A 27,183-nucleotide genomic window follows, 5' to 3' on the forward strand; every position below is an offset into this window, starting at 1 on the left:
GGCCAGAGGCAGCCCCGGGGGGGCACCAGGGGTCCCGGGAAGCTGGGGGGGAGGCGCTCTGGGGGTCAGAGGCAGCCACGGGGGGTACCAGGGGCATCCCCGGGGGGGTCCGGGGAGGGTCCTGGGGGGTCAGAGGCGGCCCCGGGGGGCACCAGGGGCAGCCCATGGGGGTCCCAGGGAGGGGGGCTGGGGGGCCAGAGGCAGTCCCAGGGGTTCCCAAGAGGGCAGGCCCCGCCGCGCCGGGGGGCTGGGGGCCGCTGCCTCCCCCTGTGCCCAGACACAAGACACCCCATGATCTCAGGGCTGGTTTAATGGTGTGACGGGGGCTGCAGGGGCGACCAGGGCGATCCCTGGCGTCACTTCTTCTGGGACAGCATCACCCCCTCGTCCTTCTTCCCAGGTGACATCTTGGTGTCCGAGGGGATGCTGGCGCTGACGAGGACCAGGGAGTTCTGCTCATCCTGGGGGTTGCCCTCCTCCTCCGGGTGGTGGAAAGCCACGAAGAGCTGGTAAAGGGCCGAGCCCACGGCGGCCCCCAGCAGCGGTGCCACCAAGGGCACCCACCACCACCCATTGCCCCTGCTGGAGACGGGGCACGGTGGGCAGGGGATCACCCCTGCCACCCCCCACCTTGCCCCCGTCCCTCTACCCACCTGAAGACCTCCGCACCCCAACCCGCCACATAAGTGAAGAGCCGGGGTCCGAAATCCCGTGCAGGGTTCATGGGGCAGCCACAGTTGGCGCCCATGGAGACCTCGATGGAGAGCACCAGCAGGGCCACGGCCACTGACTCCAGGCCCTTGGGGACAGGCTTGTTGCGGGTGTCCATGATGGCCAGAACGCCCAAGATCAGCATCCCTGTGCCTATCACCTGCGGGGCCGGCACGGCAGCTCAGCACCGCGGGGATCGGCACCACCGGAGGGGTCTGGGTGCAGCCGACACCGGCACCCACCTGATCCAAGAAGCCGTTGGCGATGGAGACGTAGTCAGCAGGGTAGGTGGCAAAGATGGAGGCGGTTTCCCGGGGGCCGGAGGTGGTGAGGGTCCCGTTGCTGTAGTGCCAAATGGCGTCTGCGGAGCAGAGCCCGTGCGTGAGCCCGGCCACCCCGTCACAGCTGTGGCGTCCCCCCGCCGGGCGCCCACCCACCTCCCCGTACCGTAGTAGAGGAAGTAGACGGCTCCAGCGGCAATGAAGGAGCCCAAGGTCTGCACGGCCACGTAAATGGGAAACTTCCACCAGGGAAACTGCTCCAGCAGGCACACGGCGAAGGAGTACGCCGGGTTCAGGTGGGCTCCTGCAAGGGAGTGGGGAGAGGGGCCGGGAGTGGAGGGTCCTGGGGGATCTGGAAGTGGGGGACAGCAGGAGCTGGGACCCCCTCCCCAGCCTCACCTGAGACTCCCCCCCCTGTGTGGATGGCCACCATGATGGCCAGGGCGCCCGCCAAGTAGGCGCTGAGGTAGTTCCCCTTGGTCTCAGAGGTGGTGACCATCTGTGCCGAGCCGCTCAGGGTGATCAGCTGGAGAGGAGGGACAAGGGCTGCATCATGGCCCCCCCTCGCCAAGCCCCCCCTGCTCCTCAAGAGCCGCTGCCCCACCGTGCCGCAGCCGCCGGCGGAATTAGCACCGATCCCGGGCGGCAGAGGGGCAAGGGCTGCTCCGGTGCCGCTGCCTGCGCTGGCTCCATGGTTTGACAGGGACAGGCTGGGAGGCAGCTACGGTTTCATTTGTGGTTTTGACAGCAAGGTAAACAAATTATCAGTAATTAAGTAATCTGCTTTCCTGAGGAGACAGCAGGGAAAGGTGCGCCACCAGCGTGGACGAGCTGTCACCGACCACGCGGTTCGCCGTCATGGGATGCAGCCAAACCGCCAAGCGCAGCTCCAGAGCCCCAACCTTTGCCTGCTCCGGGGTGGGAGGCGTCAAGGCCGGTCGGTGCTGCCCGGCACCGCTCCCTCAGCCGCTGCATGGCAGCGCCTGTGCCCGCATTGCACCGAGGGCACACCACGCTGCCGAAAATGGGTCCAGGGGGGAGGCTGGGCAGTGCTGAGCCACTCAGCAAGCACGGTGCAGCCCCAAACCCCCCCCACTCCCGGCCAGGGGAGCCCTGGGACCCCTGGCCCCCGCCACCGCCCCACGGTCAGCCCCAGCCCACCCACATGCCCCACTCACCATGAGCACGAAGACAGACAGCAGCTCAGCCAGGCATTCCCGCACCAGCTGGTTCCGGACCCGGAGCAGAGCTTGCGCCTTCTTCAAGAAAGAAGCGGAGCCCATGGTGCCGGCCGAGAACGGGCAGAGGTGACAGCAGGAACGGGCAAGCAGTGTGTTTGTGGCTTTGTCCCGGTGTGATTTTATGAGCCCCGGGGCTGGGGTGGGTGATAACACGCAGACTTTAAACCAATCCAGGGCCACACCGCAGGGAGACGCCTGGCAGGGACCAGAGTCCCATGTGTGGCCGGGACAGCGGTGCCTTGTGACCATGGCATCCCCTGGTAGGACCAGACCTGGCGGGAGCCCCCCGCGGATCCCCGACCGGCCGTGGGGACCCGAGACCTCGCTCAGGTGAGCTGGCACCGGCGTTTCCCCTCCGGGGAGCCCCCCCTTTTCCCTGCCAGAGCCCTGCCCAAGCCGCAACCGCAGGCAGCGCTAATGAAGAGGCCTTGGAAAGGCTCCCAGGACGGGCCCTCGAGAGCGGCCCAGGGGAGGCATCAGCCGAGCGCCGGGCAGGCAGGGGAACGGGAGCGGAGGTGGGCAGGGAGCGGTGCAGGCACGGGGCCAGGCCAGAGGAGCCCAGCGGCTGCCTGCACCCATGGGGCAGCCCCCAGGAGCCGTGCAGGTCCCTGCCTCCGAGTCGGAGCCTGAAGGAGCCTGACAGGTCGCCGTTAGCATAAATAGATTTTTATTGCTCTGTACACATGCACACACACACACTCAGCCCCATGGGGCTCCCCGCAGCTCCGCAGCGCCCCAGAAGGTGGGCAGCCCCCAGCGTGGGCACCAGCTCCCAGCAGGATCTGACCCATCTGTAACGAAAACAGGCGGTGAGATGAGGCCGCTGCCCACCGCCCACCCTGGATGGAGCCGGCAGCCCCAGCTCCCAAGCTGGCGTCTGTCCCCACAGCCCTGGGAAGCCCCGGGGCCCCCCCAGCCCACACCTATCACACATACGGGGCGCTCAGTCAGGGAGGGGGCACAGCTACCAGCTTGAGAACCAGCGTCGGAAGAAGCTGCCCAGCGCGGATGAGGGGTCGCTCAGGTTGGGAGCGCGGAGCTCATCTTGCCGTGGCCACGTGCCCGCGAACTGCGCCAGCTCCCCTGGGAGAGCAGGGAGAGCTCCCTCAGAGGGGACCCGGCCCCGCTCCCCTCACCCTCCTCAGCGCCCCACTCACGGTCATCCATGTTGACCACCTCCTCCCGGTAGTCCTTGCTCTGCCCGTCCTCCTTGGTGGTGGTGATGAAGGCCTGGTCCCCCCTCCGGCGGGTCACCGTTGTCTCCCGGCGGCCCTGGCTGTCCTGCACGGTCCGGCGCTCCTCCACCGCCTGTGCAGAGCACCAAGCCCTGAGACATGCCACCAGCCGGGGCTCTGCTCCCTGCCCGAGGACGGTGTCCTCAGGTCACCCATGGACCATCCCTACGTGATAAGGACACTCACCCCGTCAGGGAGAGTCACTTTGGTGACAGAGACGCTCTGGAAGTAAGAGTGGGACTTGGGCTCATGGGGTCTCAGGATGGTCCCCAACCCTGCAGAGGAGACTTGGGAGTCCAGGTCTGTGGGGCAGACGTGAGACAGTGACAGCAGTGACATGCCCTGACGGCCGCCGCAGCGCGGGCAGGAGCAGGAAAGGCAAAGAACAGGCGGCCCCGCTCCCAGCACCCACCTTGGTCTTCCTTGAGGTCTGGAGGCGCCGGGTGAGCGTCTTCCAGCTGCAAGGCAAAGCCACACACCGGTGACGGGGAGGCACAGTGTGACACCGCGCTGGCAGGCTCCAACGGCTGCCAGAGCCCAGCCCGCGGGAGGCGGAGCCCTCACCCACCCCCGGGAAGGGTCTCCAGGGCCGGGCCGGGTCACCGGTGCCTTCTGGGGCCACGCTGGGAGCGGGGCTGTCTGGGTGCTTCAGCATGGAGTCCCGCAGGGGCCGCCCCTCGCCGGGGCCGGGCAGGGCGGGCTCTGGGGAGCAAAAGGGGGTCGGGTCAGGCCGGGCCGCCCGCGGGGCTCCGCATCGGCCCCCCCCGGGCTCCACGCAGCCCCGGCGGGGGCGGCCCCATCCCTTCCCCACCGAAGGTCTGCGGGGGCCCGGCCCAAGTCCCCCCGAAGACGCCTAGAAGCTCGCCCACGTCCCGGAACAGCTCCTCGAAGGCACCGCGGGACCCGCCGGGACCGAAGCCGAAGCCGAAGAAGTCCTGGGGGGGCTGCGCCAGGGCCGGGCCGTCGTCGTCGTCCTCCTCCTCCTCCTCGTCCCACGCCGAGCTGCCGAAGAGCGGGTCCCGGGGCCTGGGGGACCGCGGCGCTGAGACACACCCGGGCCCGGAGCAACCGGGGGCCGGGACAGGCCCTGCGGGGCAACAGGGGGCTGGGGGGGGACGGACCGGGCGGCAAACCGAGCCAGGGCCTGTGCGGGCGGGGGGACGGGGGGCAACCGGGGGAAAGGGGGCCGGGGTTTGCGCAGCCGGGGGGACCAGGGACGCCCAGTCGGGGGTGGCGGGGGCCGGGGCGGGGGTGGCAGTACCTGCGCCGCCCCGGGAACCCGAAGAAGCCGCGGAACGCGTCGTAGAAGCTCATCGCGCTCCGCCCGCCGCGCCCAGGTCGCGCTGCCGTAAAGCGCCGGGAGCCGCGCGACGGCCGTAAAGCGCCGCCGGGTGTCGCGAGGCGCCGCGGCCTGGAAGGGAGGCGGATCCGCGGGGCCCGTCCCGGTCCCGGTCCTCGTCCCGCCGCCGCCCCCGCCTCGGCCCCCCCACCCTCGTGCCCCTCACACTCCGGGGCAGCCCTGGGGCCTCCCGCTCCCTGCTGCCACCGGGCCGCCAGGCCGCCGCCGGGCTCCGGGCCCTCCATCCACCGGCCCCAGGCCCGTCCCCTCCATGTCCCCGGGCGTCCCGCCCTCCCCCCCCCCGGGGCTGGTGGAGAAGGGCCGGGGCAGAGGACCGTGACGGGGACCCTGTGCTGGGATCCTTTCCTCCTCCAGGAAGAGGAAAAAGCTACAAAAAGGGGAAAAAAAAAGCAGCTGGGGTGGGGGAACCGTTCCCCCCCCCCGCCCCGGCCCGGGGCCTCGCACCCCCGGGGTGAAAAACACGGCGGCAGGCTGGGGAGGCAGGTATTAAAAAATACACACATCACTTTGTGATCTTTATTCTCTTTAGTAAATCACCCGCACGGGGGCTTCGGTTGAAGTGACCGGTTTGAACTGAAAAATACAAGATCTGGACCGCATAGAAAAAAAAAAAAAAAAGAAGAAAAAAAGACCAAAAAAATCAAACCAAACCAAAAGCAGAAGGTACTTACAGCGTGCAAGGGGAGTGGGGGGGGGGGGGAGCAGGACCTGCGCTCAGGGCCCGCAGGGAGGGAGGGGGTGCGGATGGAGAACGTAAAATAAGGGGGGGCCCCTCCGGGGGTGTCAGAGCGAGGAAATGAGAGAACTACAGGACGGCGTGGGGTTTTTGTTTTTATATACAAGACACATTTATCCATTAAATTTAGAACACGGTACAAAAAAAACACTTCAACTAATTCATCTTACAATGCTGTTCATATCAATTACTGTTCTTATTCCTAATAATAAGGGGGTTTTTGCTGTAGGCGACTCGCAGCTTCCACTCCTTTGGATCCGAGAGGTTGTGGGGCAGCAGGAGGTGGGGGGGGAGAGGGGAGAAAGGAGTAAAAACCAAAAAAGGCCCCTACGGCAAACGGTTCAGAATCTGAATGCAGAGAGAGGGGGGCAGGGCGGGGAAAAAGAAAGAAAAGGGGGAGGGGGGGGGGCGGGGAAAAAAAGAAAAAATACAAATTCTATATTACATACAACAGGAAAGGTGGCTGAAGACAGACGCGGCCGAGCCGCCTGCCCTGCTCGGGGGCTGCGGGGCCGGGCGCTGCCCTGCGGCAGAGCCTTCTCCTCCCCGGGGTCCTTCGGCATCGTCGGGTTCGGTTGGATTCTCTTCCGGAAGAAGCAAGTGGTGGGTGGGCGAGGGCGGGCCCGGCCTCAGTTGGCGCCCCAGCTGTAGCTGTTGTAGGCCGACTTGTTGGCCTGGGATTTCTGGGGGATGGAGCTGCCTTGGCTGCGCTGCCCGGAGCCGCTCTGCGGGAAGGGGGCGAGAATTGGGGCAAGTTATCACGGGGCAGCGGGTGCCACCATCTCTGGGGACCCAACCCCGGCTTGCTCCGCAGGGCGACGCTGGTCCCCGCAGGACGGCTCCTCGGCTCTGGCTGACCCGCCTCAGCCCAGCGCAAGCCCCCTGGGGCCACCGACACCAGGGCGCGGGCCACCTCCTGCGCCCAGCCGGTGGCCCCTCAACGCCCCAGCACCCTCCCCTCAGCTCTGCGCCTTCCTCCAGGCTGGCACGGTGCCAGGACCGCAGGCAACGGCGGGGGGGGGGCCCTGGCAGCGCTGGGGGGGCTGCCGCGCAGCAGGGAGGGGGGAAAGAGGGAGGGGGGGGGAAGGGGTCGAGCCGGGGGGGTGTGTGTCTGTGCGCGCGGGTGTGTGTGTGTGCACATACTGACTGAGGGCCTCTCTCCTCGCCTGGCAGGGCCGCGGGGGGAGAAGGAAGGGGCTACGTGAGCCTGGGGGGCCTTAGGGGCGGGGGGAGACCCCAGGGCAAGTGCAAGGCATTATCAGAGAGGTTCATTACCTGGTCTTCCTGCTGGCGTTGGCAGCACAGTATCATCTGCAAATATGGAAGCTGTTGCAGTACCAGGATATGTAAAATAAAGGGACAAACTATGACAATAGAAATCCACGGTTAGACCTGCAAGCTATGGCGGGGTCGTGGCTGTGGCGAGTCACCCCTTCGCTGCTGGCCTGCGGAGCCACCCCTCCGAGGAAGGGGGAGGTCGGGGGGTACCAGGCATGTCTGCGAGAAGGGGCACTACCCGACCCTACCTGGTACAGCCCGGCAGCGAGGGGGCCGTGCCGAGTACCCCCCAGCGGAGCGCACCCCGGGCCTTCCTCACCTCGTCCTCTTTATCGGCCCTGTGTGTATGTGCAGGTGTGAGCGTGTGCGTGTCACCGCGTGTGTCCGCCGCAGGGCGTGAGGGAGGGAGGGAGAGGGGGGGGGGCCGGGGAGAGGGGGAGCGAGAGCCCTAGGAGATACCCCAGCGAGGGCCGGGGGGAGGCTGGGGGGGGGCGCTTACCTGCCCGTCCTGCTGCAGGTGGTGGTGGAGGATCTGCGAGTGCGGCTGCTGATGCGGGGTCAGGATGTGCATGAAAGGGGTCGGGGGGTACGCCGCCGCCGTCGCGGGGTTGATGGGGCCCCCGCTGCCCAGCGCCGAAGGCAGGTTGAAGGAGGCTGCCGGGGTTCCAGTGTGAAATCCCTGCTTCTCGAAGGATTGCTGAGGAGGAGACGCCAACAGCGGAGTAAGGGCTGGGAGCTGGGCGGCGCTGCCTTGCCCTTTCCCAGCAGCGTGTCCCTTCCCAGCAGCGTAACCCCCCCAGCTCTACAAGTCGTGGGCCCAGGAGCTAGCACGTGGTGCAGAGAACGGCCAAAAGTCTCTGCCTATGGCTCTTTCTGGGCTTGGAATTGCTCTAAGTTGGGAAAGGCCGAGCATTTTCTTTCTGCTCCAAGGGGAAGAGACCTCCTTGCCCAGGGGGGCTGTCTCAGAGCTGGGCTTCCGCTCCCCAGCAAAGCGGCGCCTTCCTGGAGCACACACCAGACACTAACCTGAGTTTTGGAGTAGACAGAGCCCGAGATGTCCGGCACTCCCGTATTACTGGATGTCACGGATACACCTGGGGAGAAGGAAAGGCAAGCGAGCGTTAGGCAGCAGCCACCGGCTCAGCAGGAGCTACTGCCGCTAATGCCAGCGTCAGGTGGGGGAGAGCTCTAGTGGCCCCGCAGCCAGGGAAAGGTTTGGAGCCAGACGTCGTCTGAGAGAGCAGGGCCTTGGCCAAGCCAAGCTGCAAAATGCCTGCAGGAGTGTAAGTTCTCTCGCTCTGGACACCGGCGGTTTCTGAATGCCTCCAGGAAAAAAAAAAAATAAAAAATCAGGGACCTGCCGCCACCCCGAGAAATGCACGTTATTGAAGAGCCCAGAAAACAGCAACTGGGAGAAGATCCGGGGGGGATGCGGCAGACAAGACAGGGAAACAAACTCCCAGCACGACACAGCAGCAAGGACGGGCCGAGAGCTCCTTGGATGTAAACCAGGCAATTGCATGGAAAGGCCCCTCAACGGTGGGCAGGGACGGCCGGTGCAAGGACTGGCAACGCTGGCACACAACCCCCATTTGAGGCTGTTTCTGACAGGGTGGTACGGAAGAAAGCCTCAGCAATCATTTAAGGCACGGAAAAAGTGTTAAAATCAAAAAGGTTTGAAGGACTCAGTACCGGGTGACCTGGTACAGAGCTGAAGTATCTTTGCCAGGAGAAAACAGTGTCTTGAAGGGCTCTAACGTAGGGAAAAGAGGCGCAACAGGAATTTGGGAAGAGGGACCCAGATGCAGGCCCTCTGTAAGTCAACCAGATGTTAACCGTGAAACCCAGTACTGAGACAAGTGGCAGGTTCACGACTTTCTTGCATCTTTGAATCAAGGACGACGCTCCTCTAGAAAGCATCATCTGCCAAACACAGGAGTCAAACAAGTTTCCAGGCTCAAATCTGGAATAATTATTGTTCTACTGATCACATACAGGCAGTAAAAAAAACCACAAACAAACAAAACCCCAACAATTCCGCAGCTTAAGCTCTCCGACGCGAGCCCAAGGCCCCAGCCAGCCAACTGCTGGGCAGAGGGGAGGGCATGAAGTGCTCCATACTCCTCAAATCCGCTCCAGACCTGGATGCGGAACAAGCCTGGGCCTTTCCACAGAGAATTAAATGATCCGCGAGTTGCACCACAGCCATCTTCCTCCCTTACTGCTGGAAACTGTGGACAAGCCCTGCCACTGTCAGGAACTGCTGCCAAGATGCTCCTTCGGGTGTGTCTTACCAGTGCTGTATCCATGGGAGCCGTAGCCACTGGGCTGCTGAAAAGGGGTTGCTGATGCGTTGACGCTGACATTCACACCATGCTGCTTGGAAGAGGTAGGAGCAACCTACAGCACGGAGAGAAGCGGAGTGAGGAGAGGCTTCGCTGCGTTGCCCTCCTGCCCGAATCCCACACGCCTTGCCTCCGGAAAACTCACAGGGAACACGGCGGGCCCGTATTGGAAGGTGCTGGGGAGCCCTGGTACCCCTGTGTAGTACGGCAGACTGGTGTAACTGTAGCCAGGAGGCAGCGCCGGGTTCAGGAACGTCTGCTGCGTGGTGTGGTGAGTCTGGGTCTGGCTCTGCTGAGGCTGGGCCAAAGTCGTTGCAGGAGCCGGGGAAGAGGCATCGCCTCGGCCAAATTTTGTTAAATCCCCTGGAATACAGGAGACGAAAGGAGAATGAAGAACAGGCACGTGTCAAATCCCGGCCCACTCTGGCTCAGCCCAAGGTGACCCAGCCTTTTGATCAACGGTGACTTGAATCAACCCCCCTTCTACAGCCCTCCCAAGCCCTCAGAGCCTTGCATGCTGATAAGGATAAGCTGTTAATTACTCTCCTCATCCCTGAGAGGACTTCAGAGGGGAAGGGAAACCCCCAGCAGCTAAGCCACAGTGCGGCACTGCCTGATGTCAGCCTGCCATCCGGCACGGGATAAACCTTGCCACTGGCCGCCTGCGCAGCAACAGAGCCCCGGCTGCCAGAGCTCTCCCTGCGCCCTCTCCGTGCATCACCCACAGGCCTGAACACGACTCAGCTCCCTCCAGAGCCAGACCCGAGGCCAGAGCGGCAGCGCGGGGGCCCTGTCCTACCGCCAAACAGCCCCTCACTGAAGGGGGGAGGCAAGTATCTTCCAGTTGAGGATGCGTGAATGGCCCCTTTCTACCGCAGGGTTCACGTCTCCTTCTCTCTTGCTGGAATCAAATGCACCGAGTCAAATGCCGCTGCAGAGCCCCAGCAGCCCGCGGAGAGTACGCGGAAATACAGTTTCCCCTCTTCCCAGTCTGGGCACTGGGCAAGGGTTTGGCTGCAGGGCTCAGGGAAGCTCCCTTTGCTGCTCCTTCACGCAAACACTCAGAGCTCAAACGGTAAGCCAGTGAATTTCTCAGTGCTGCCCCAGCTCACAAGCGAGTCCAGGATAGCCACAAGTATTAATTACCACCGACGTTAACTTGGCAAATCCCGCACGCAGCAGTGCCGCACTCTGAGCTTGGGATTTCAGCCTCAGTGTGCCAGGCAAAAGCACCTCCTCACAAAAAAGCTCCCGCTGAAGCTGGGGAGAAGCGGTGCTGGGAAAAGAGCAATCCACAAAGTGCAACAATTCCTAGAGCACGTGAAAGCTCAGCAGAACTGCTGCCCGCTGCAAATCAGCAGTGGGAATAAACACACCTACTGAGGTCAGCGAGAGAGCAGCCACTCACTGGGCATTTGGGTTGAATTTGACAGGTCCTAAATGCCCCGTTTTCTTTCTCCATGAGACTGTTGCATAGATAAAAAAACTTTAATTCCTCCAGATTTTATGCTTCTTTCTATTTTAAGTCTAAGTGCTTGAGAAGCACTGCTTAATCCCTGCCTCACCACGACCTGAAAAGCAGTTCCCCGGTTTTACACCTCTCAGATTCTTTCAGCCCTTCCTTGCTCCCTTTCCAACTGCTGCATCAACTCCTACTCTGCATCTTCCCGGTAACGTGCCTCGACACGACCAGACGATCAAAGGGAAGTCAAGAATTTAGCTGCTGAGAAACATGCTCCAGACCAAAGGCAGTGCAGGGGGTGGTGCCAGCAGACAACGGCACAGGAAACCAGTAGGCAGCAGCACAAACACCTGATGGGATACACCATCGGAGCAGTGTGTTTCCCTACCAGAGTACGGATTGCTGCTCAGGCTGCCATCTCTTCCAGTCAGCGGGGTGGTAGGTGTAGGGAATGGGATGCTGTAGTAATCCTGAAGGATAAAACCAAAAGGAGAAGTTTTACGAGCTCTGTCCAAAGATGCAAAGCAGTTTTTGGAAAAGAAGAATTTCTGGACTGCAGATATGTTGGAGTATTGCAGTTCAATCAGCCACAGCGGGGCTGATCGCAGCCTACAGCAAGCCCAGGTTTTTGTAGCATGCACCATCCCCCTCGTCTGGCTATGAGAAGAACCAGATAAGGTCTACTGGTATGCAGTCCTCAAACTGCCCGGACTTCCCCCTCCACTTCACCAAACAAGGAACACGTGTCCTATGGCTAAATAAAACCCATTCTCATAGAAGTATTTGGTCACTGCCTCTTTCAAGGATCAGTGTCTCCAACAGCTCATCAGACCGCTGCCGGGCAAAACAGCTCTGCCTGTGTAGGTCTGGCATTCCCTGGCCCCACCACCCATACCGCTGTCCGAATAACCAGCGCTCCTAACTCCAAGTGCAAAGGAGCAACCGATTAACTCCTCACTACTGCCACAGAGCATCTAGCACCCCGCTTTGCCAGCTCCTCAGGACCACCTCGCAGCCTGCCCTGTCTGCACACCCAGAGCACGCAGCACCGGCGAGCTCTGCACCGCTAGAAGCGCGTGTCCCTGGCGGGCTGCAGAACTCACCAATGGGAATCGCGTCTGGAGCATTTGCAAGTCATCGTATCCATACACCTGTGGCTAGAAAAAGAGCAGGAGACGATGTCAGGGACACAGACTAGATAAAGACACTTACCTAATGTTAGATTAAACATTTAGAGAAGTGTGAGATACAGCCAGACAACCGGAGGCTACACGAATACCTAGGCACAGGCAGCCCGCATTCACTACGGCAAGACTGACACTGCCAAGAGTATTTTTATGAGCTGCTCAAATGAAGAGTGAGCACCAACTCCTAGCACAGCTGCTCCGGACCACAAAGGCACTCGACGGTTTTACTCTAGTAATTGTTCTAACACCAAAAATCTGTCCTCGCCTTCAGAAGCGGGCTGTGACACACCACCAGATCTTTGGGGCAGTAGCTGCCCTTGTTCTGACTGTTTGGCCTCTGTCATAGCGTGTTGCTAATACAGCTCCACGCTTTCACGAGCCACGCTCTGACCGAGGGCTGCTGCTCCCCAGAGGCCTGGGGAGGCTGCAGAGAACAGGCAGACAGAATCTGCTCCAGGGTGACCAGAATTACAGAGATTCACTCCCACAGGCACATGGATTTCCTCTGCTACCGTTTTGTGGAAAACGGCAGGTCCAAACTCTTCCCATCCAAGGCAGTCGTGCTGGGCTGGTGTTACCGTTTCTGGTTTCTCTACCACACTACGTCCCTCCCTGCTAGCTGAAGACAGAGCTAGGAGGGATCTAGTGGCATGACACAACTGCAGAGAGCCAGTCGTCCCACTCACCGGATAGGCGTGCAGCAACCCCGGAGCCATGATATACGGATTAGGCAACAACGGTGGGACTCCAGGAGGGAGATTGGGAGGGGCTTTTCCTGGAAAAGGAAGAGAAAGGAAAAGTTCCCCAGTGAAGCCGTGTCCCTCAGCCCCTATACCCTCCTTGTGTTTAGCAGTACCCAAGGAAGTACCTGATGTTGTTGCAACGGAGCTGCGAGTTGAGGCCGTCACCGTGGAGTTACTACTGAGGCTGAGGCCCAGGCTGCTGACACTGCTGAGGCTGGATGAAACGCTTACGACTGGCGGGGCGGCTGACACCGTGCTGGAGGAGGTGGAGAAAGTGCTAGCAGAAGAATGGAGGCTCGCTTCACTCTCCACACTTGTGTGCTAGGGAAGGAAGGGAAGAGAGTTAGGGGCCCAGGAAGATAAAAATGAGTGCAGAAATATCGCAGGACGCTGTCTACACAGTGCTGGGTTAATGGTTGGACTTGACATTCTTAAAGGTCTCTTCCAACTAAAACAATCCTATTCTACGCAATATTTTTTGTGGCTCCATCTGCACCCAAATGTTCCCGAGAGCCTGCAATGAACTCAGCTGCTGCAGGCTACGGAGAAACCTGCTCTGCATCTGGCTTAAATCCAAAGTCCTGATAGCAGTCAGCCCCTAGCGCTTCCAAGCCTCTGTGCGGCTGTGTCCCAACACGTCTGTCTGCTGGGAGAAGCAGAGCTGAACACCGCGTCTGCGGTAGGGAGATTTATTCTGCTGCAGAAGCCAACACCCAGGGGCTCTGTACTGCAGAAGCTCCATCACTATCTACGTTTGAACAGTGACACCCCATCAGCTACCAGTTTGCTCTGACAACTGGTTGCAACTCCGCAGCATTTTCAAGAGCTGCTACAGGCCCAGAAGAATCACAGAATCACAGAATGGTTTGGGTGGGAAGGGACCTGGAAGACCATCCCGTCCCCTCCCCTGCCCTGGGTAGGGACACCTCCCACCAGCCCAGGTGGCTCCAAGCCCCGTCCAACCTGGCCTTGAACCCCTCCAGGGATGGGGCAGCCACAGCTTCTCTGGGCAACCTGGGCCAGGGGCTCACCGCCCTCGGAAGAAGGAATTTCTTCCCCACATCTCATCTCAATCTCCCCTCTTTTGGTTTCAACCCATTCCCAACGTCCCGTGGCTCCCCTCCCTGCTCCAGAGTCCCTCCCCAGCTTTCCCGGAGCCCCTTGAGGGACTGGAAGGGGCTCCAAGGTCTCCGCGGAGCCTTCTCTTCTCCAGGCTGACCCCCCCCAGCTCTCTCAGCCTGTCCTCCCAGCAGAGGGGCTCCAGCCCTCCCAGCATCTCCGGGGCCTCCTCCGGCCCCGCTCCCACAGCTCCGTGTCTCTCCTGTGCCGAGGCCCCGGAGCTGGAGGCAGCACTGCAGGGGGGTCTCCCCCGAGGGGAGCAGAGGGGCAGAATCCCCCCCTCGCCCCCCTGCCCACGCTGCTGGGGATGCAGCCCAGGCTGTGGGGGGGGCTCTGGGCTGCCAGCATGTATCGCCTTATTGCACTGCACTTATTGTACTGCAAGCGCGTAACAGCATCTACTGTTATGTCTGAAACAGGCAGGGTGTCAAAAGCCTCGAGCCAGAGGTGCACAACGTTCTGACATAACCCTCCATCCCCTCTCCACATGAAATCCAAACTCCAGCGGGACAGGAGCTGCCAGGCTGCTGGTTGTCACAACTGCAGACCCCGCCAGCCACACACCAAGGTCGGGCACCCCAGCAGAGCTCTCCACGCTGAGCAGGGACGGGGGCGCACAGCACCAGAGCACAGCGAGACTCACCAGTAGAGTTGAAGTTGACGTTCGCCCGGAGGACGTGGATGAGGACAGACTGTTCTGCTGGGTGGGTAACGTACTGCGGAAGGAGGAATAAAAGGTTGTCAAGCCAAGGTGCGAGAATCACCACTGATGGCGCCAGGCCAGATCCCATTCCCCATTTACTCGGATGAGTCATCTCAGCCTTCCCCGCTGCACGAGACAGCCTTCGATGTCTATTTTAGACCCCTGCTTCTAGCTCTGCTCTAGAAATCCACCCCCCACGCCGGCTCACCTGCTGAGTTGGGCGGTGGTTGTACTGGGGAGCTCCTCACTGTGGCTCAGGCTGCTCAGAGCTGTTGAGTGTTGGCTGGCTGTCGTCAGCAAGGAGGATGCAGACACCCCATCGTTGAGAGGCGTGATACTGGGAGCAGAGGGGGAATCGGATTTCACTGCGGGGCCTGTAGCACCTGCGAAGAAAAGCTTTGGGTTAGGGGCAGCTACTAGCAGCTCCCGGAGGACGACCAGCAAAGGCTCAGCTCAAGGAGCAGGGAGATCTGGGGCTTCCCTCGCTGCTGCCAACCAGTTACACACTTGTGACAGCACGATTGTGTCCTACGTCTCACTTTACCCCAACACCACAATCAGCTCCACAAAGAGCTTCAAGACCTACACATGAGGTGCCTTTCACAAGCAAATCAGAGTAAATTATTGTCATCAGGGAGTGACCCATCAAGGACCTCAAGGATCCACCAGCAGAAAGCTGAATATTTCAAGGCAAGCAAATAAACAGAGTGGCAGCAATTAGTCCAGCAGGGAAAGGATTTGCTATTAGATAAAGTTTTTAATCCAAAGCAATGAATACAAGCAGTACAAAAGACTCAGGATACCCACTGCAGCGACAGACTCTTACCTTCAACGGCCTGTGTGGTTTGTAATGGCGTGGGTTGTACAGAACTGAAACCATTCTGAGGAAGAAGAGAAAAAAAAAAAAAGAGTACTGGGCACTGCAGCTGCTCGTTTCCAGAGGCGGATCTAGTGTCGGCCCCCTCCCACACGCCCTCCTCAGTTGTGAAAAAGGCACGCTACTGATGCCCGTCACCAGGCTGCGCCAGGGTCGGTCCCAAGCTCAACTAGCCCAGTGCCAGCACAACCCTCGGGCACATATTTTAGAAAGCAGTTCCAAGAAGTTCCTCTACTGTTGGTAGTTAGACTAGTTCAACACCCTCAACCCAAGTTCGTTAGCCAAAACTGATGTCACCGAACCTGTGTGCAGCATGCAAGAATCAAATCCTTAAGACAAAACTAAATCCTTAGCCTGACCGCCGCTCTGCAGCAGGGTAATTATGCGTGACACGACACATGGCCTGCAATCAACTTAACCACTGTTAACCCCACTGGCCCAGCCCCAGGTAAGTAACGTAACTAAGAGCTCTCGTAGCAGCCAGAAGAAAGCTCTCACGAGAGTCCACGAGCCACGTGGTGAGGCTGGAGGATTGCAGAAACACTTGATAAACCACTTGGCTTCCCCCGAGACAGTGCTTTACACGCTATGCTTACTCAGCACAAAGGGAGAGCAAAGCTATTTTCCTACCTTGGCCTGGGTCAGATCTTTCTGGGGCGAGGAGGAGATTGAATTTGGGTATCGCCTCGTCTGGGTGGATCTCTGTTCGTACAGTGGTCCCTGAGCGCTGTTCTGGGAGGTAAACGTTGCTGTCTGTATTGTGCCGCTCTGGTAACCAGACTCCTGGCTTTGATTGGACGAAATTGTGGATGAAGATTCACTACAAAGGGGAAGGAAAGAAGGGGGGGGGGGGGGAAAGGAGTTAAGGAGTTTAATGTTCTCCTCCAAAACAGCCCTGCTGACCCAGACTGCTGTAGGCTCTTCATTTCAAATCTTCAAAATAAAGAGCCCCATAAAGGCACCACACAAAGCATCAAAGCAAACCCAGCAGAGAAACGCACCCAGACAAGGGCTACAGCCCGACCGCAGGAGGATGCTGGCACCTCGCTGCAGCCTTGCCTGACACACTGCTGTGCTCTGGGTGACGTTTCACGAGCTGCCATCACTCAGGTCCCTGCACTCAAGGGACCGGCAAGATACTAAGGGTCAATCCAACAGGGGCTCTGAACAACCTGGTCCAGTTGAAGATGTCCCTGCTCACTGCAGGGGGCTTGGACTAGATGGGCTTTAAAGGTCCCTTCCAACCCAGACTATCCTGTGATTCTAAAAGAAGAGAGGAACACTTTGCCGTAGATACACCTACTCCACCGTGTTCTTGTTTGCCAGGCAAAAAGCAGGACAAAACACGCAGAATCTGTTCACCAGGGACAAGGAACGGTTGCGCTGGGGATTCCCCTCCTGAGTTTCCAGCAACACCGTTTAAAGGCAGCAGGAAACGTCTGTGTTCTGTATAAGTACCACAGGCCAACCAGTCACAGAGCTGCCTGAATGAGCCTGCGGGCAACTTATCCTTTGCTGTTGCATACGTTGTCCCCCCTTTCTGACCACGGCACAGTCAGAAAGGGTCTACTAGTATGCAGCATAACTAAAGCCCACGGGACCAGCTACCTTCCAGAGCTACCTGCTTGGATTAATCGTTCCCTTCCTTGTCCTGGTCCTCACCTAGCCGTGCTGGTGTACAGGCTGCTTTGAGATTGGCTAACAGCGGCGCTCGTTGTGGGCGTCGATTCGTACTCGGCGAGAACAGGCTCCGAACCAAACTGTAACGCCCCAAACTGCAGGTTTAGCCCTGAGATATCTGCTGAGCCAGGCATTTCCACCGCAAGCGCAGGAATCTGCAAGGGAGGAACAACAGAAAGGGTCAATCCCTCCCTGGGGTCAGCCCAGAAAATGACTTTAGTATCCACATTTCCCAGCACACGACGGCAGTTACAGGCTTGTATCCTCTGAATTACGCTGTTCAAGCCAGGCAGGCCAGCTTTTCTCCGTCACCCCCACAAACGCCCAGTGCTAACAGCAGGAAAGCCAAGCCCAGCCCTTCCCTCACCAGCCCAAATGGATTTTTCTGCAGCTCTAACACAATACGCCGCCTCCTCCCCCACCATCGATGCGCACCTTTGATGTTAACGACGCTTTCTTCTTCTGCTGCTTCAGCTTCTGCTGTGCTGGCTGGGGACTGGAGGACTGGTTGTCCGAGGACCCTGGGGACATCTGGGGAACAGGATTGGTTTTGCTGGGCAGCGGCGAGGAAGGGGGTGCCGGCACAGTTGTGGAGGCAGTAACCACAGGCTGCTTCTCCTGCATGAACACTTCTATCATGGTTGAAGTTGACGTGAAGGCCTGACGCTTAGTGAAGGGACTATGCACAGAAGAGTCCGTTGGGTTCTTGAGATCTACCAGGGGAGACAAGAGTTGAATTAGCAGGATTTGTTTCCTTAAAATTACATCTAAGTTCTGACACTTCTCAGCATCAAGAAAAATAAAATCATTTCACACTATGACTCCTCCTGGAGTCTGTCAAAATCAGAGAGCCGAGAATCCGAGCATCTCCACTCCCAGCCTTGCGCTCTCACCACCACCAGCGTCGAGCCTTTTGAGCCCTTCTTCCCTCAGCTCCTTCCACCACCCCTTACAGGACAAAGTGAGCTTGCGCAGCACACATCCTCCATCCTCGGAGAAAAGCTGGACTTCAGAGTCCCTTGTGTGCAGGCACCGCATGGCGGAGTCCTCACGGGCCTGACGGTGCTTCCTTCCCCTTCTCTGCCAACCGCTACATTCACTGCCTGCCCTTTTCCCTGCAAGTACTGGGTATCCTCCACGCAACACCACCGCTCGAGGCTGCCCACCCTCACGCCTTTGCGCGACTGCACCGCCCTCCTCCTTTGCCTAAGCCTTACCGCAGCTTATTAAAAACAACTCCTATTCTCTCTGACTCTCCTCTGTGGCTCCTTGTCTGAAAAGATCAGAAGCTGCCAACACTGACTATTACTAGGACAGGGCTCAATTTTTCTTCAGCTTAGATTTGAACCAGAGCCATTTCCCTACAGCAAGAAACAAAATGCACAAGCTGAAAGAAAAGGCACTAGTACTTGACCACTGTAGGGCTCAGCATCTCATCTAAAAAAAGCAGGATCCTCTCTTAATCGCTGTTTATTCCCTCACGCCAGCCCAGAGGCAGAGTTACCTCTTGGCATTTAACAGTCACCAGAACTGAGTTTCTTTAAAAGATAACATCAGGTCAGCAGTGAGGTGAGACTGACAAGTGTTGGTATTCAGGAACCCTTCTCCAGAGGCGCCCACTTTCAGACCCCTTCTCTGCTAACACGGCTTTACACCAGGGAGCAGGTTCTGCACACTGTGAGGGTCTCGGGATTGCCAGATCCCTGGCTCTGAAGCTGTCTGGAAAGATCAAGAGGCAGACAGATCCAACTGTTCCAAGTATAAAAGGAACAGGGAAAGACTCACACGCGCTATTACGTTTTACTCTCACAAACTCACACACATGTTTCTTTTAATTTCTCCAGCAGTTGGCTCGGTTCTGAACTTGTGATCCATCCCTCCACCAAGTCCCTCACATTGCTGCAGTTCTGGGAGAACACGCTCCCCTCTGGGGAGCCATGCTGCTTTTCCTTACCATACTGCACGAGAGACGAGGGCTGCGTAGTGGATCCCATGTCCCAGGAAGAGGGGGTGGTGCTCCCGCCAGGCTGGGTGTGCTGAGCAGCCAGCTGAGCCAGAGCCTGGGCTGTCTTGAACTGCTCCAGGAACTGAGAACCCGTGGTACTGCTGCCTTTGGCCTCCCCGACGTCTCCAAACCCCTTCCCCAGCATGCTCACCTGCAATTTCAGCAATGAAATAACAAAGTCAGTGTCTCCCCTGGCTTGGAACTTGGCTCAGAGGACAGATCTATCTCTTAACGTAAGCCTGAACGCGCCGTACCCTGCTGCTTCTCGCTGGGTGCTCAGCCAAACGCTCCTGAGCTCCTGATGCACACAGACACCGCTGGCAAGGAGAGCTCACACGTCTCTCTCCGCCTTTATCACTTGTGAGCGCAGGTACACTTATCTGCTGCCCAACCCATGGCATTTTACAGCGTCATGGAGGTGTACAAAGAAAGTTAATAGGTAGGATCTTTAAAAATGTACTAAATTAGCGCAACCAAATGCCTGGGAATAAGACAGACAACCACCAGGAGAACGTGGCTTTTACAGTTAAGGTGGTTTTGAAAATTCTTCCTGAACTATCTCACCATTAAGCGCACAATTTTAATTTCTTTTGCTGAAGTTACACAAAGCAGCATCTGCCCAGGTCTGTGCCCATCCCTGATTCAGATTCAACACCTCTCTCCTTCACCTGTCCGTAGATACCGGCATTTCATCCCGCACCAAATTCCCAGTCATTCCCACTGCTCAAACTGTTGAATTTGCAAGCCCTGGACTGCAAGAGCTTTTCCTTTCCTCTAAGCAGGAAAGAAGCACGTGTTGCAAGTCTGGCAAGGGCAACAGGGGAGGAATTATCCCAATGATTTCTAATTAAGAAATGGACTTCATGCCTCTGTATTTAGAGCAGACCGGCGTATCAGCCAGGCAGAGGACTCTGCCACCCACAAGAAGCGAGCAGGTGTCAGAACTGGATTTCCCATATTGCCCAAATGCAGACAGAGAACGTCAGGGGAACCAACGCCTGCCAAAACCCACGCGCTGGCAGAGAGGAGCGTGTCCTTACCATGCTGTGGTGAGAGAAGGAGTTACCAGAGGCAGGCTGGGATATAGCACTCTGCTTGGAATTGCTGAACACCAGCGGCTGGGCCAGGGAAGGAGCCTGGGACGACTCCAGGTTTGTTGACTCATTCTCCATAGAAGAGGGCGTCTTTCCTAGCAGGACTGCAAGATCGATTCTGGGTAAAGAAAGAAGACAACCCACTGAGATTAACAAGAGCTCTCTCACTCCCCTCGCTTCCATTGCAGTGGTATTCTACCTCCAGCCTCACAATTTATAGCTTTTCCTTTACAAATTGAATGAATCCGCAGAACATTAACTCACAACTGCCAGTAGCAACCTCAAAAGGACAGAGACCAAGCAAGATCCTGCAAGGCCTTCTATTTTAAAGCCTGCCTTCCGTTAATTTAACACAATGCAAAATGCCCCCAGATCTGAAGAACCAGCAGCAGAGCCTAGGAAAACTCCGATCCCAGGATTAGGACCCAGAAACTCCTAACTCAACTTTTCGATTTAAATCCATCTCATCTTATTCGGAGCAGGTGCATTTTAGCTAGCTGGCAAGGTTTAGTCTGAGACAGCAAAATGGCTCTGGGACTTGTGTGCCACTCTTCCCACGTAAACAGCATTGCCATGGGTTATCACCTCTGTCCAGCTGTGATTGTCACATTCTCGGCAGGCAGAGGCACTGAAGACACGTTGGAGGCGGTGAAGATCTTCGTCTCAGACAGCTGAAAGATTAAAAAAAAGGCAAAAAGAATGAAAAAGTGAGAACGGCGTCTCAGGACTCCAAGTAAAACACACAAACGGTTGAGACAAGCAGCCACAAAAATGATTCAAGAAATTCAAGTGTTTAGACTTAAACTTCTCTAACTGTTGGCTCCCATCTCATTTGCTTCTTCTCAGGCTAGGGCACAAATCACCTGCCAGTGGGGAAAAAAACCCAACCAAATCCTTCTACAAATTTCCCGTAGTCCACAAATCCGGTGGGGCTGCTGGGTCTTAGGCGGGTGCTCTGAACTGCCGGTACACGCCGCACCAGCCTGCAAAACCCACTGCACAGGTAGGAGCACGCATTGATAAAGAAGTCAAAGGAAAAAGCTTCAGACCCATAGTTCGACTTCCAACGATCCTGGCCTCGCCTGCACGATCCAACCAGAGACCAACAGACCTACTTCAACTACGGAAGGGAAAATAACATTGCTCAAAAATGAACGAAGGGGAGGTTTAACGACCGCCTGTGATTTAGCCCAGAACATATCTGAATATGACCAGCTTTTACTCCAGATTGAGGAGCTGCCAGCAACTCAACAGCATGAGTTTAAAACCAAAATCAGGAACCCCTGGGAGCGTTATCACCCACACTGAGGGCAAGAAGGGCTATCAAAGGCTCTCCCCAAGCAGAGACCTGACTGAGCGGACACAGAAGCTGCTTGTGTCTCCAAGCACAGCAGGAGCGCTTCCTTCAGACGGTGCCTGGAAAGCAAAACCTTTCCCTTCGTGCCTGTTCTGTAGCTTAGCAAAAACGAGCATGCAAAACTAGTAATAATACTAAAAAGGCCCAACCCTGCTCTCATCTGCGATAATAGAAGTTCTCCCTTGATTCAGAGAGGCACCGAAGCCCATTTCAGAAGCAACTGATACAGAGGAATTAAAAGCAAGTGATAACAGTGTCCATCCTGCCCTGAAGATGACACCAGGTAGAGAACAAAAAGCGGCGAGATGTGCCAATGAGCAAGTCAGAAGGTAAAGCCAAGAGCTTCTCTTCAATCCAAACCACAAGGACCCGCTGATGCACGTGACACACACGAAACCACTGCAGCACGTGGTGTGGATCAAAAGAAAACCTTCCCAAACTGCCGCTTCACCGGAGAAGCGGAGCAAGACTCTTGGGTCAGGCTGGTTCACGGAAGAATTCAATCATGTAGCTGCAGGAAGTGAGAGGACCAGACTCGATGCCCTGGGAGAGGAGATCCCTTCCTGTCTTGAGCTCCTACAACAAGCTTTACTACGCCTGTACTTTAGAAGCAGCAATGTTTACTTATTCATCACAGCTCCTGGAACTGGGAGCTTGGCTTTGGGCTATGCCCACATTTTGGGAAGGACGGGCCTTGCGCTCCCCTTGTAGCTGTGTGCGCAGCAGACGCATGGAGGAGAGGGGTTTGGAGAGTACCTACATCTTCGTTCCAGTCCTCCGTGCCCCATTCTTCTGTCGCTGCCCTCCACGCACCTACAAGGATAACAACAGGTAGAGAAGTTACACAGGCATCAAAGCTCTAACTCCAAGAGCCAGGGAAGCACTGGGGAGCTTTGCAAGCGGCCGAGAGGATTTTTATTTGCCAACCAGACAAGTTAAAGCAGTCAACCCCAACCCACGATTCACGGGCAAGGTACCGCGATGGGGTGGCCTCAGCGTTGCTGGGGCAGGCTAGGCTGAAACAGAGGGAGCGCCGGGCCGGCAGCGAGGGCAGCGCACACACCCCGACACCGAAGAGGGAAGCTGAGCTTGGCAAGGAAGTCCCGGCATCGTCCCCAGCCTCCTCCTGCCATTTTCCTGATTTCCCCTTGTATTACAGTAGCTGCAAGTTTCAGCATCCACGAGCAGCTCGTGTTACCCCAGCAGTTCAGACAGAGCACCTCCTTCGGGGATTCCTGCCAGCTCTCGTGCGGGATCTCACCACCCAGTTAAACCTGAAGCTTCTATAAACCCCTGGGACAACGGAACCATTCGCATGGTTCATCTTTTCTTCCACACACCAATCCCCCCCGCCCCCAAAAAATGGTGAATCCTCACTGCACCAGGAGCTGCTGTACAGAGGCAAATGGGAATCAGAAAGGAAAATTCAAGGGACTAAGCAATCCATGCATTTTCTGCAACCAGTTTTCAGAAATGCACTGGAAGTGAGTAGCTCAAATACCAGGGAGAAAAGCAGGAGATTTCAGCCGCAATCCAGCACAGCGCAGTTTGTAAGAGAGCAAAATTTACCAGGAATGAAAAAGTTTTGCCTGGCCGCATCTTCAACTTGTTCCACCCCTCGCTTCCATCACAGTTTAACCTCAGTACTTTGAATTTTACGTGGCAACTTACGAATCCATTAGACAACTTAAAATTTGGTGTGGGAGGAGGGCGGGAACATTTTACATCCCAAAAAACTCAAGAGCGTAAAAACAGCCGCCTTTTGCACGGCCTGTTTTCAGCCCATGCAAACCAGATCAACAAAACAACGACACAGCCGACAGGGTTAATCCTGGAGACGTTTACAGGGACGGAACAAGTTGGCATCAGCCCTTTTATAAGCCAAAAGCCTTTTACAGCAAAAAACCAGAGCACGTGGGAACAAGAACATTGCGGATTCTTCTGCAGGACACAACCAGGCTCGCTGAGATTTTTGGGGGGAAGAATACGGCAGATCTTCCCATTTACACTTCAATTACGAGGCCAAAACAACCAAACAACTGCTTGTATAGAAGCAGGGGATTTAGTGCATGAAATAAGTATATAGCAGTGAATTAGCCTTTTTTCCTTGTTGTTTTGTTGGATGTTTTGTTTTGCCTGGCAAGTGGAGCCAACTCAAGAAGCCTTCCTGGGTTGTTTTGTTTTGTTCTTTTTTTTTTAAATATTCAAGTTAGAAATACAGATATTAATACAAACATGACTTCCCTGAGTGCCAGGAGTCTCAAGGCACAGCCCTCTACCCCTTCCTCCCCAGACAGAAGCATCAGGAGGAGTTCAGCATATTCAATGCAAAACACATCTGGGCTTTAAAAACCCTGATTCCACCATTCCTTAGATTTTTTTTGTGCAGTAGCGGGAAGGCTCCTTTCCAGATTTTCATGGATCAGAAAGATCCTACCAGCTCGACCCTTACCCAGGGGGTGGAGTGGGAGCTGGAGGTACCTGGGCTGCTGCAGTTGGCAGCGGGGAGCAGGAAGCCAGGAGAGTTTCCCGAGAAGAGTTTGTGCATGTAGGAACACAGCACGGGGCTCTCTCAGTCTTGCCTGCTTCGGGGAAACGAGAAGAAAAGCAAAGCAGCAGGAAAAGCAGAAGGAAAACCTGCAGATGGAGAGCAGCCATTGATGGGGCTTTCCTGGCAAGTCTAATTCTCGAGTACCAGACACCTATCAGCACGGCTTGTGGTCCTCGCACCCAAGGGACGGATGGAAAACCAAAGACCTGCGATGTAGAACCGGGCATTTGCCAGAAATGTTCCAGAAAGCTTCCTAACCAGCACAGTGTGGTTAGATTTTTTTTTTTTTTTAAAAAACTGGGTGTATCGCTCTCCATCAAGCTCTTCCGCAGGGGAGAGCTGCAACGCAAGCAGCGCCCTGACGCTTCTAACACCATTTCAGAAGTGTCATCTTCTGAACAGCAACCCCTCCTCTCCGCTTTAAGGAACCCTTCGAAGAGCTGCTGGTCTTTGAGCTCCTCAAACGAGGAAAAGGGGAAAAAATAAAATGTCAATAGGCATTTGCAAATATGAATGTGCTGAAGAAAAAAAAAATCTCATCGTGTCTTCAAGATTGTCCCCTCTCCAAATACACTATCTCTCAGTTTTAAACTGGGAGGTGGGCAGCCAGCTTGCTCCTCCTGCAGCCCAACAGGAGCTCTGCCGCTATCTCAGTGACTGGATCCGGGCTGGATGGCCCAGCCTGGAAGGGTGACAGGGCCAAACCCCCCAACTCTGCACCTCAAAGGAATGTAAATCCAAACAAAGCCAAAGCGTGGCCAAAATACAAAGGCAGTGCTGGAGCAGATGGCCTTGTGCTGCCTGCAGGAGTTAATCTTTAACGCAGAGATGAGAACTGCAAGATGCCCCAAAGCAGGAGAAGCACTCCAAGCAGGTCTGCCTCTGGGCCCCTGCAAGACAGACTCTACAGCCTCAACCCTCCTCCTGTCCTGACCTTCAAGAGCAATGTGACGAGTTCCTTCAAAAGGGCCCTCGACTTTCAGAGCTCAGGTTAGCTTGAGGAGACCTTAAACAAACAGGATTTTGGTCTCGTTACAGACACTGATGGGATTTGGTAGGTAAAAGGCAAACTGCATCAATCTCATGGGCGTCTCTTGGCTTCGTAAGGCACAAAGGTGTAAGAGCAGGAAACAAAGCAGCCAGGCACTGAGCCGCTTTGCCATCAAACATCCCGGTCATCTCAAAATCCACCGTCATCTTCAACTGCAGGGTACGTCGGCTCAGGTGAAGAAGAGCAGCCAGGCAGCAAGGACAGGCCAAAGCAGCCATCAAGCGCATCGCTCCCCCAGCAGCAGCCGTAAGCAGAGGCAAAGCGCTGAGATGGTTTGGCCAGACTAATTCCCCCCCCAGCACTGTTGTGACCCTGAGCAGAAACACAGTGGGGAGAGCAGTGAAGCGATGGCTGCAGAACCCAACCGCCGCGCCGAGGAAATGGCGCAGGGACAACGGCAAGTCACAGCTTTCTGGATGCGAGAGCAGACCACGACCGAGCTGCCTCCCGCTTCCTCCCCTCGGGTGGGATACTCTGTCATCAGTGCTGTGGACACGGAGCTGCTCTGGGCACCGAGAAGCAGTGGCTGAAGTTAAGATTTACATAATCCACACGAATTTGGGTTAACCTCTCCCAATTTACATTCAAGGTGTCAGCATTAGTAAAAGCACAGTCAGAACAAACGCCAAATATTCATTAAAATCAACAAATTAAGAGAGAGAAGAATGACATATCCACAGATATTTCAGTTGTTTTTTTTTTAAAAAAAGCTATAGAGTAAAAGTATCCGGGGCAGTTAGTGCACCTGGATGTATCGTACCAGGAGCAGTGTCAAATTTTCGGGGATAATTTGACCCCTCACCCCCAATGAAATCAAGTCCTGAAACAAAAAAAAAAAAGAAAAGAAAGACAACCAGTGAAATTTCGACTTAAAAGAAGTGAAGGCGAGTTTCATTGCCCCCACGTACACCAGTCACATTGTACCTGTGGATATTGTTAATTTAAAGAGATGCCTGCGGCTACTAAAATGGAAACAAAACGACCACACATGACACAGGTGAACAGCCTCGTTGCACGACCAACTTTACAGCTGTGTTGCAGCACTAGAGCAAATTTGAGTTGTTCCATCAGAAAAATCTTCAGTTCCCCCCAACCAGGCTCTAACCCGCTTTGTTCCACAAAACACCAACACATTAAAAAACCAAAACCCCACACAGAAGCCTGTTCAGACCAGTTAAACCTCCAGCACACAGAGCTCGTCCACTCCCATCCCTTTTTCCTCCAGAGACAAGCCTGCCCGTTGCCCTTAACACATGCCCACATGACTCCCTCTGGTATTTAAAACTCCATTTCTCAGTCGGCAAGACGACGATCACTCAATCTGTTCGTGTTTTACAAAACCACGCTTGGGTTTTTTTCTCCTTTCAAAACAGCTGTTTTCTGAAAACAAGAAACAAAAAGCCACCAAAACACAAGCCAACCAAAAAAAAAAAAACCCAACCCCTACACTAACAACGCGTAGTAAAAGGTATCACAATTCACGGTGTTTTATTTCTCTCTTTCCAAAGCTACCAGTTTTCCAGCAAATACAAGAAATATGGAAGTGGCCCAAAGCAACATTGACATGGTTGTGAATGCTTCTGACAACCAAGATGTGGTATTTACTTGAGTGCTCAAAAACCATGGGAAAACAGTCTGACTTCACAGTGGTGCAAGACTGCTCCATAAAAAAAAAAAAACAAAATCCAAACCTCTTAACCCCCCCCTCCCCCAAATAGACTACTTACGATTAAGGGTTGTCCCCTGCGACTCTGTCCAGTTATCACCCTGCACAATCTGAGTTCACTTGTGTCTTACAACAGTGTGCATACTTGAAACAGAAGAAAAGTACCATTTTTCCAAAGCGAGAGAATGTGCCAGGGCAGACGGGTGTTTATGAGCCGCCCAGGGAAGAACGTTTGCTTCAAAGAGGGAAGTGATGAAGATTTCTTTTCGGCTAGCTTTCTGTTACGGGGTCTCATCCTGCAGCACTTTGGGCAAGATGGCCATGCCAGAGAGAATGCTCCCCATACCAAAATCAAGAGCAAGACATCTGAGCTCCGAGCAATGCTCTCTGGAGGATGCACCAAATACCAGCACAATTTGCATGTGTTTATCAAGCTACAATTTATAAAAAATACTTTTCCAAGGAGGCAGCATGGTTTCTCAAGGAAGGCCTTCTCGCTTG

The 27,183-nt window shown here is 56.1% G+C and overlaps 3 protein-coding genes and 1 non-coding gene across 18 annotated transcripts in view; all 4 read right to left on the reverse strand.

Moving 5' to 3' along the window:
• Positions 1 to 209: 209 nt before the first annotated feature.
• AQP10 (aquaporin 10) lies at positions 210 to 2,725 on the reverse strand. 3 transcript variants are annotated; one of them, XM_063357604.1, is made up of 6 exons: positions 2,171 to 2,725; positions 1,392 to 1,518; positions 1,159 to 1,296; positions 954 to 1,072; positions 654 to 871; positions 210 to 479 (listed from the first exon to the last, which is right to left on the reverse strand). In XM_063357604.1, exons 1-6 carry the CDS (start codon positions 2,480 to 2,482, stop codon positions 377 to 379), a joined length of 1,017 nt encoding a protein of 338 aa, XP_063213674.1. In that variant the 5' UTR covers positions 2,483 to 2,725; the 3' UTR covers positions 210 to 376. The 3 variants fall into 3 exon arrangements, with proteins under 3 accessions (XP_063213674.1, XP_063213671.1, XP_063213672.1); XM_063357601.1 differs by having other exon boundaries at positions 210 to 582; XM_063357602.1 differs by having other exon boundaries at positions 654 to 1,072.
• Positions 2,726 to 2,880: 155 nt separating this feature from the next.
• On the reverse strand, positions 2,881 to 5,195 carry HAX1 (HCLS1 associated protein X-1). 3 transcript variants are annotated; one of them, XM_063357600.1, is made up of 8 exons: positions 4,730 to 5,195; positions 4,280 to 4,494; positions 4,037 to 4,170; positions 3,881 to 3,926; positions 3,655 to 3,770; positions 3,391 to 3,541; positions 3,202 to 3,316; positions 2,881 to 3,024 (listed from the first exon to the last, which is right to left on the reverse strand). In XM_063357600.1, coding segments are annotated over exons 1-8 (1,101 nt in total). In that variant the 5' UTR covers positions 5,053 to 5,195; the 3' UTR covers positions 2,881 to 3,023. The 3 variants fall into 3 exon arrangements, with proteins under 3 accessions (XP_063213670.1, XP_063213669.1, XP_063213668.1); XM_063357599.1 differs by having other exon boundaries at positions 3,157 to 3,316; positions 4,730 to 5,191; XM_063357598.1 differs by having other exon boundaries at positions 3,170 to 3,316; positions 4,730 to 5,190.
• Positions 5,196 to 5,646: 451 nt separating this feature from the next.
• The window catches only part of UBAP2L (ubiquitin associated protein 2 like), a 31,607-nt gene continuing 10,070 nt past the window's right edge, over positions 5,647 to 27,183 (reverse strand). For 2 of the 11 annotated variants that reach the window (XM_063357589.1, XM_063357586.1), the window contains exons 9-29: positions 25,777 to 25,836; positions 22,175 to 22,227; positions 20,643 to 20,728; positions 20,004 to 20,175; positions 18,913 to 19,114; positions 17,394 to 17,671; positions 16,941 to 17,113; positions 15,909 to 16,098; positions 15,228 to 15,282; positions 14,610 to 14,784; positions 14,342 to 14,414; positions 12,705 to 12,900; positions 12,523 to 12,611; positions 11,753 to 11,806; positions 11,038 to 11,119; positions 9,333 to 9,550; positions 9,137 to 9,242; positions 7,869 to 7,936; positions 7,342 to 7,539; positions 6,840 to 6,890; positions 5,647 to 6,289 (exon numbers count right to left, since the gene is read on the reverse strand). In XM_063357589.1, coding sequence (XP_063213659.1) covers positions 6,194 to 6,289; positions 6,840 to 6,890; positions 7,342 to 7,539; positions 7,869 to 7,936; positions 9,137 to 9,242; positions 9,333 to 9,550; positions 11,038 to 11,119; positions 11,753 to 11,806; positions 12,523 to 12,611; positions 12,705 to 12,900; positions 14,342 to 14,414; positions 14,610 to 14,784; positions 15,228 to 15,282; positions 15,909 to 16,098; positions 16,941 to 17,113; positions 17,394 to 17,671; positions 18,913 to 19,114; positions 20,004 to 20,175; positions 20,643 to 20,728; positions 22,175 to 22,227; positions 25,777 to 25,836 — 2,675 coding nt within the window. In that variant the 3' untranslated portion in view covers positions 5,647 to 6,193. The remainder of the gene's footprint in view (positions 6,290 to 6,839; positions 6,891 to 7,341; positions 7,540 to 7,868; positions 7,937 to 9,136; positions 9,243 to 9,332; positions 9,551 to 11,037; positions 11,120 to 11,752; positions 11,807 to 12,522; positions 12,612 to 12,704; positions 12,901 to 14,341; positions 14,415 to 14,609; positions 14,785 to 15,227; positions 15,283 to 15,908; positions 16,099 to 16,940; positions 17,114 to 17,393; positions 17,672 to 18,912; positions 19,115 to 20,003; positions 20,176 to 20,642; positions 20,729 to 22,174; positions 22,228 to 25,776; positions 25,837 to 27,183) is intronic. The other 9 variants (XM_063357594.1, XM_063357591.1, XM_063357592.1 and 6 more) reach the window with 6 other exon arrangements.
• LOC134526140 (small nucleolar RNA SNORA58) lies at positions 11,209 to 11,343 on the reverse strand. The gene has a single exon (XR_010073893.1). It is a non-coding gene; the product is annotated as a small nucleolar RNA SNORA58 (small nucleolar RNA).

The sequence above is a fragment of the Chroicocephalus ridibundus genome, chromosome 21, assembly GCF_963924245.1.
Source record: "Chroicocephalus ridibundus chromosome 21, bChrRid1.1, whole genome shotgun sequence".
NCBI lineage: Eukaryota > Metazoa > Chordata > Aves > Charadriiformes > Laridae > Chroicocephalus > Chroicocephalus ridibundus.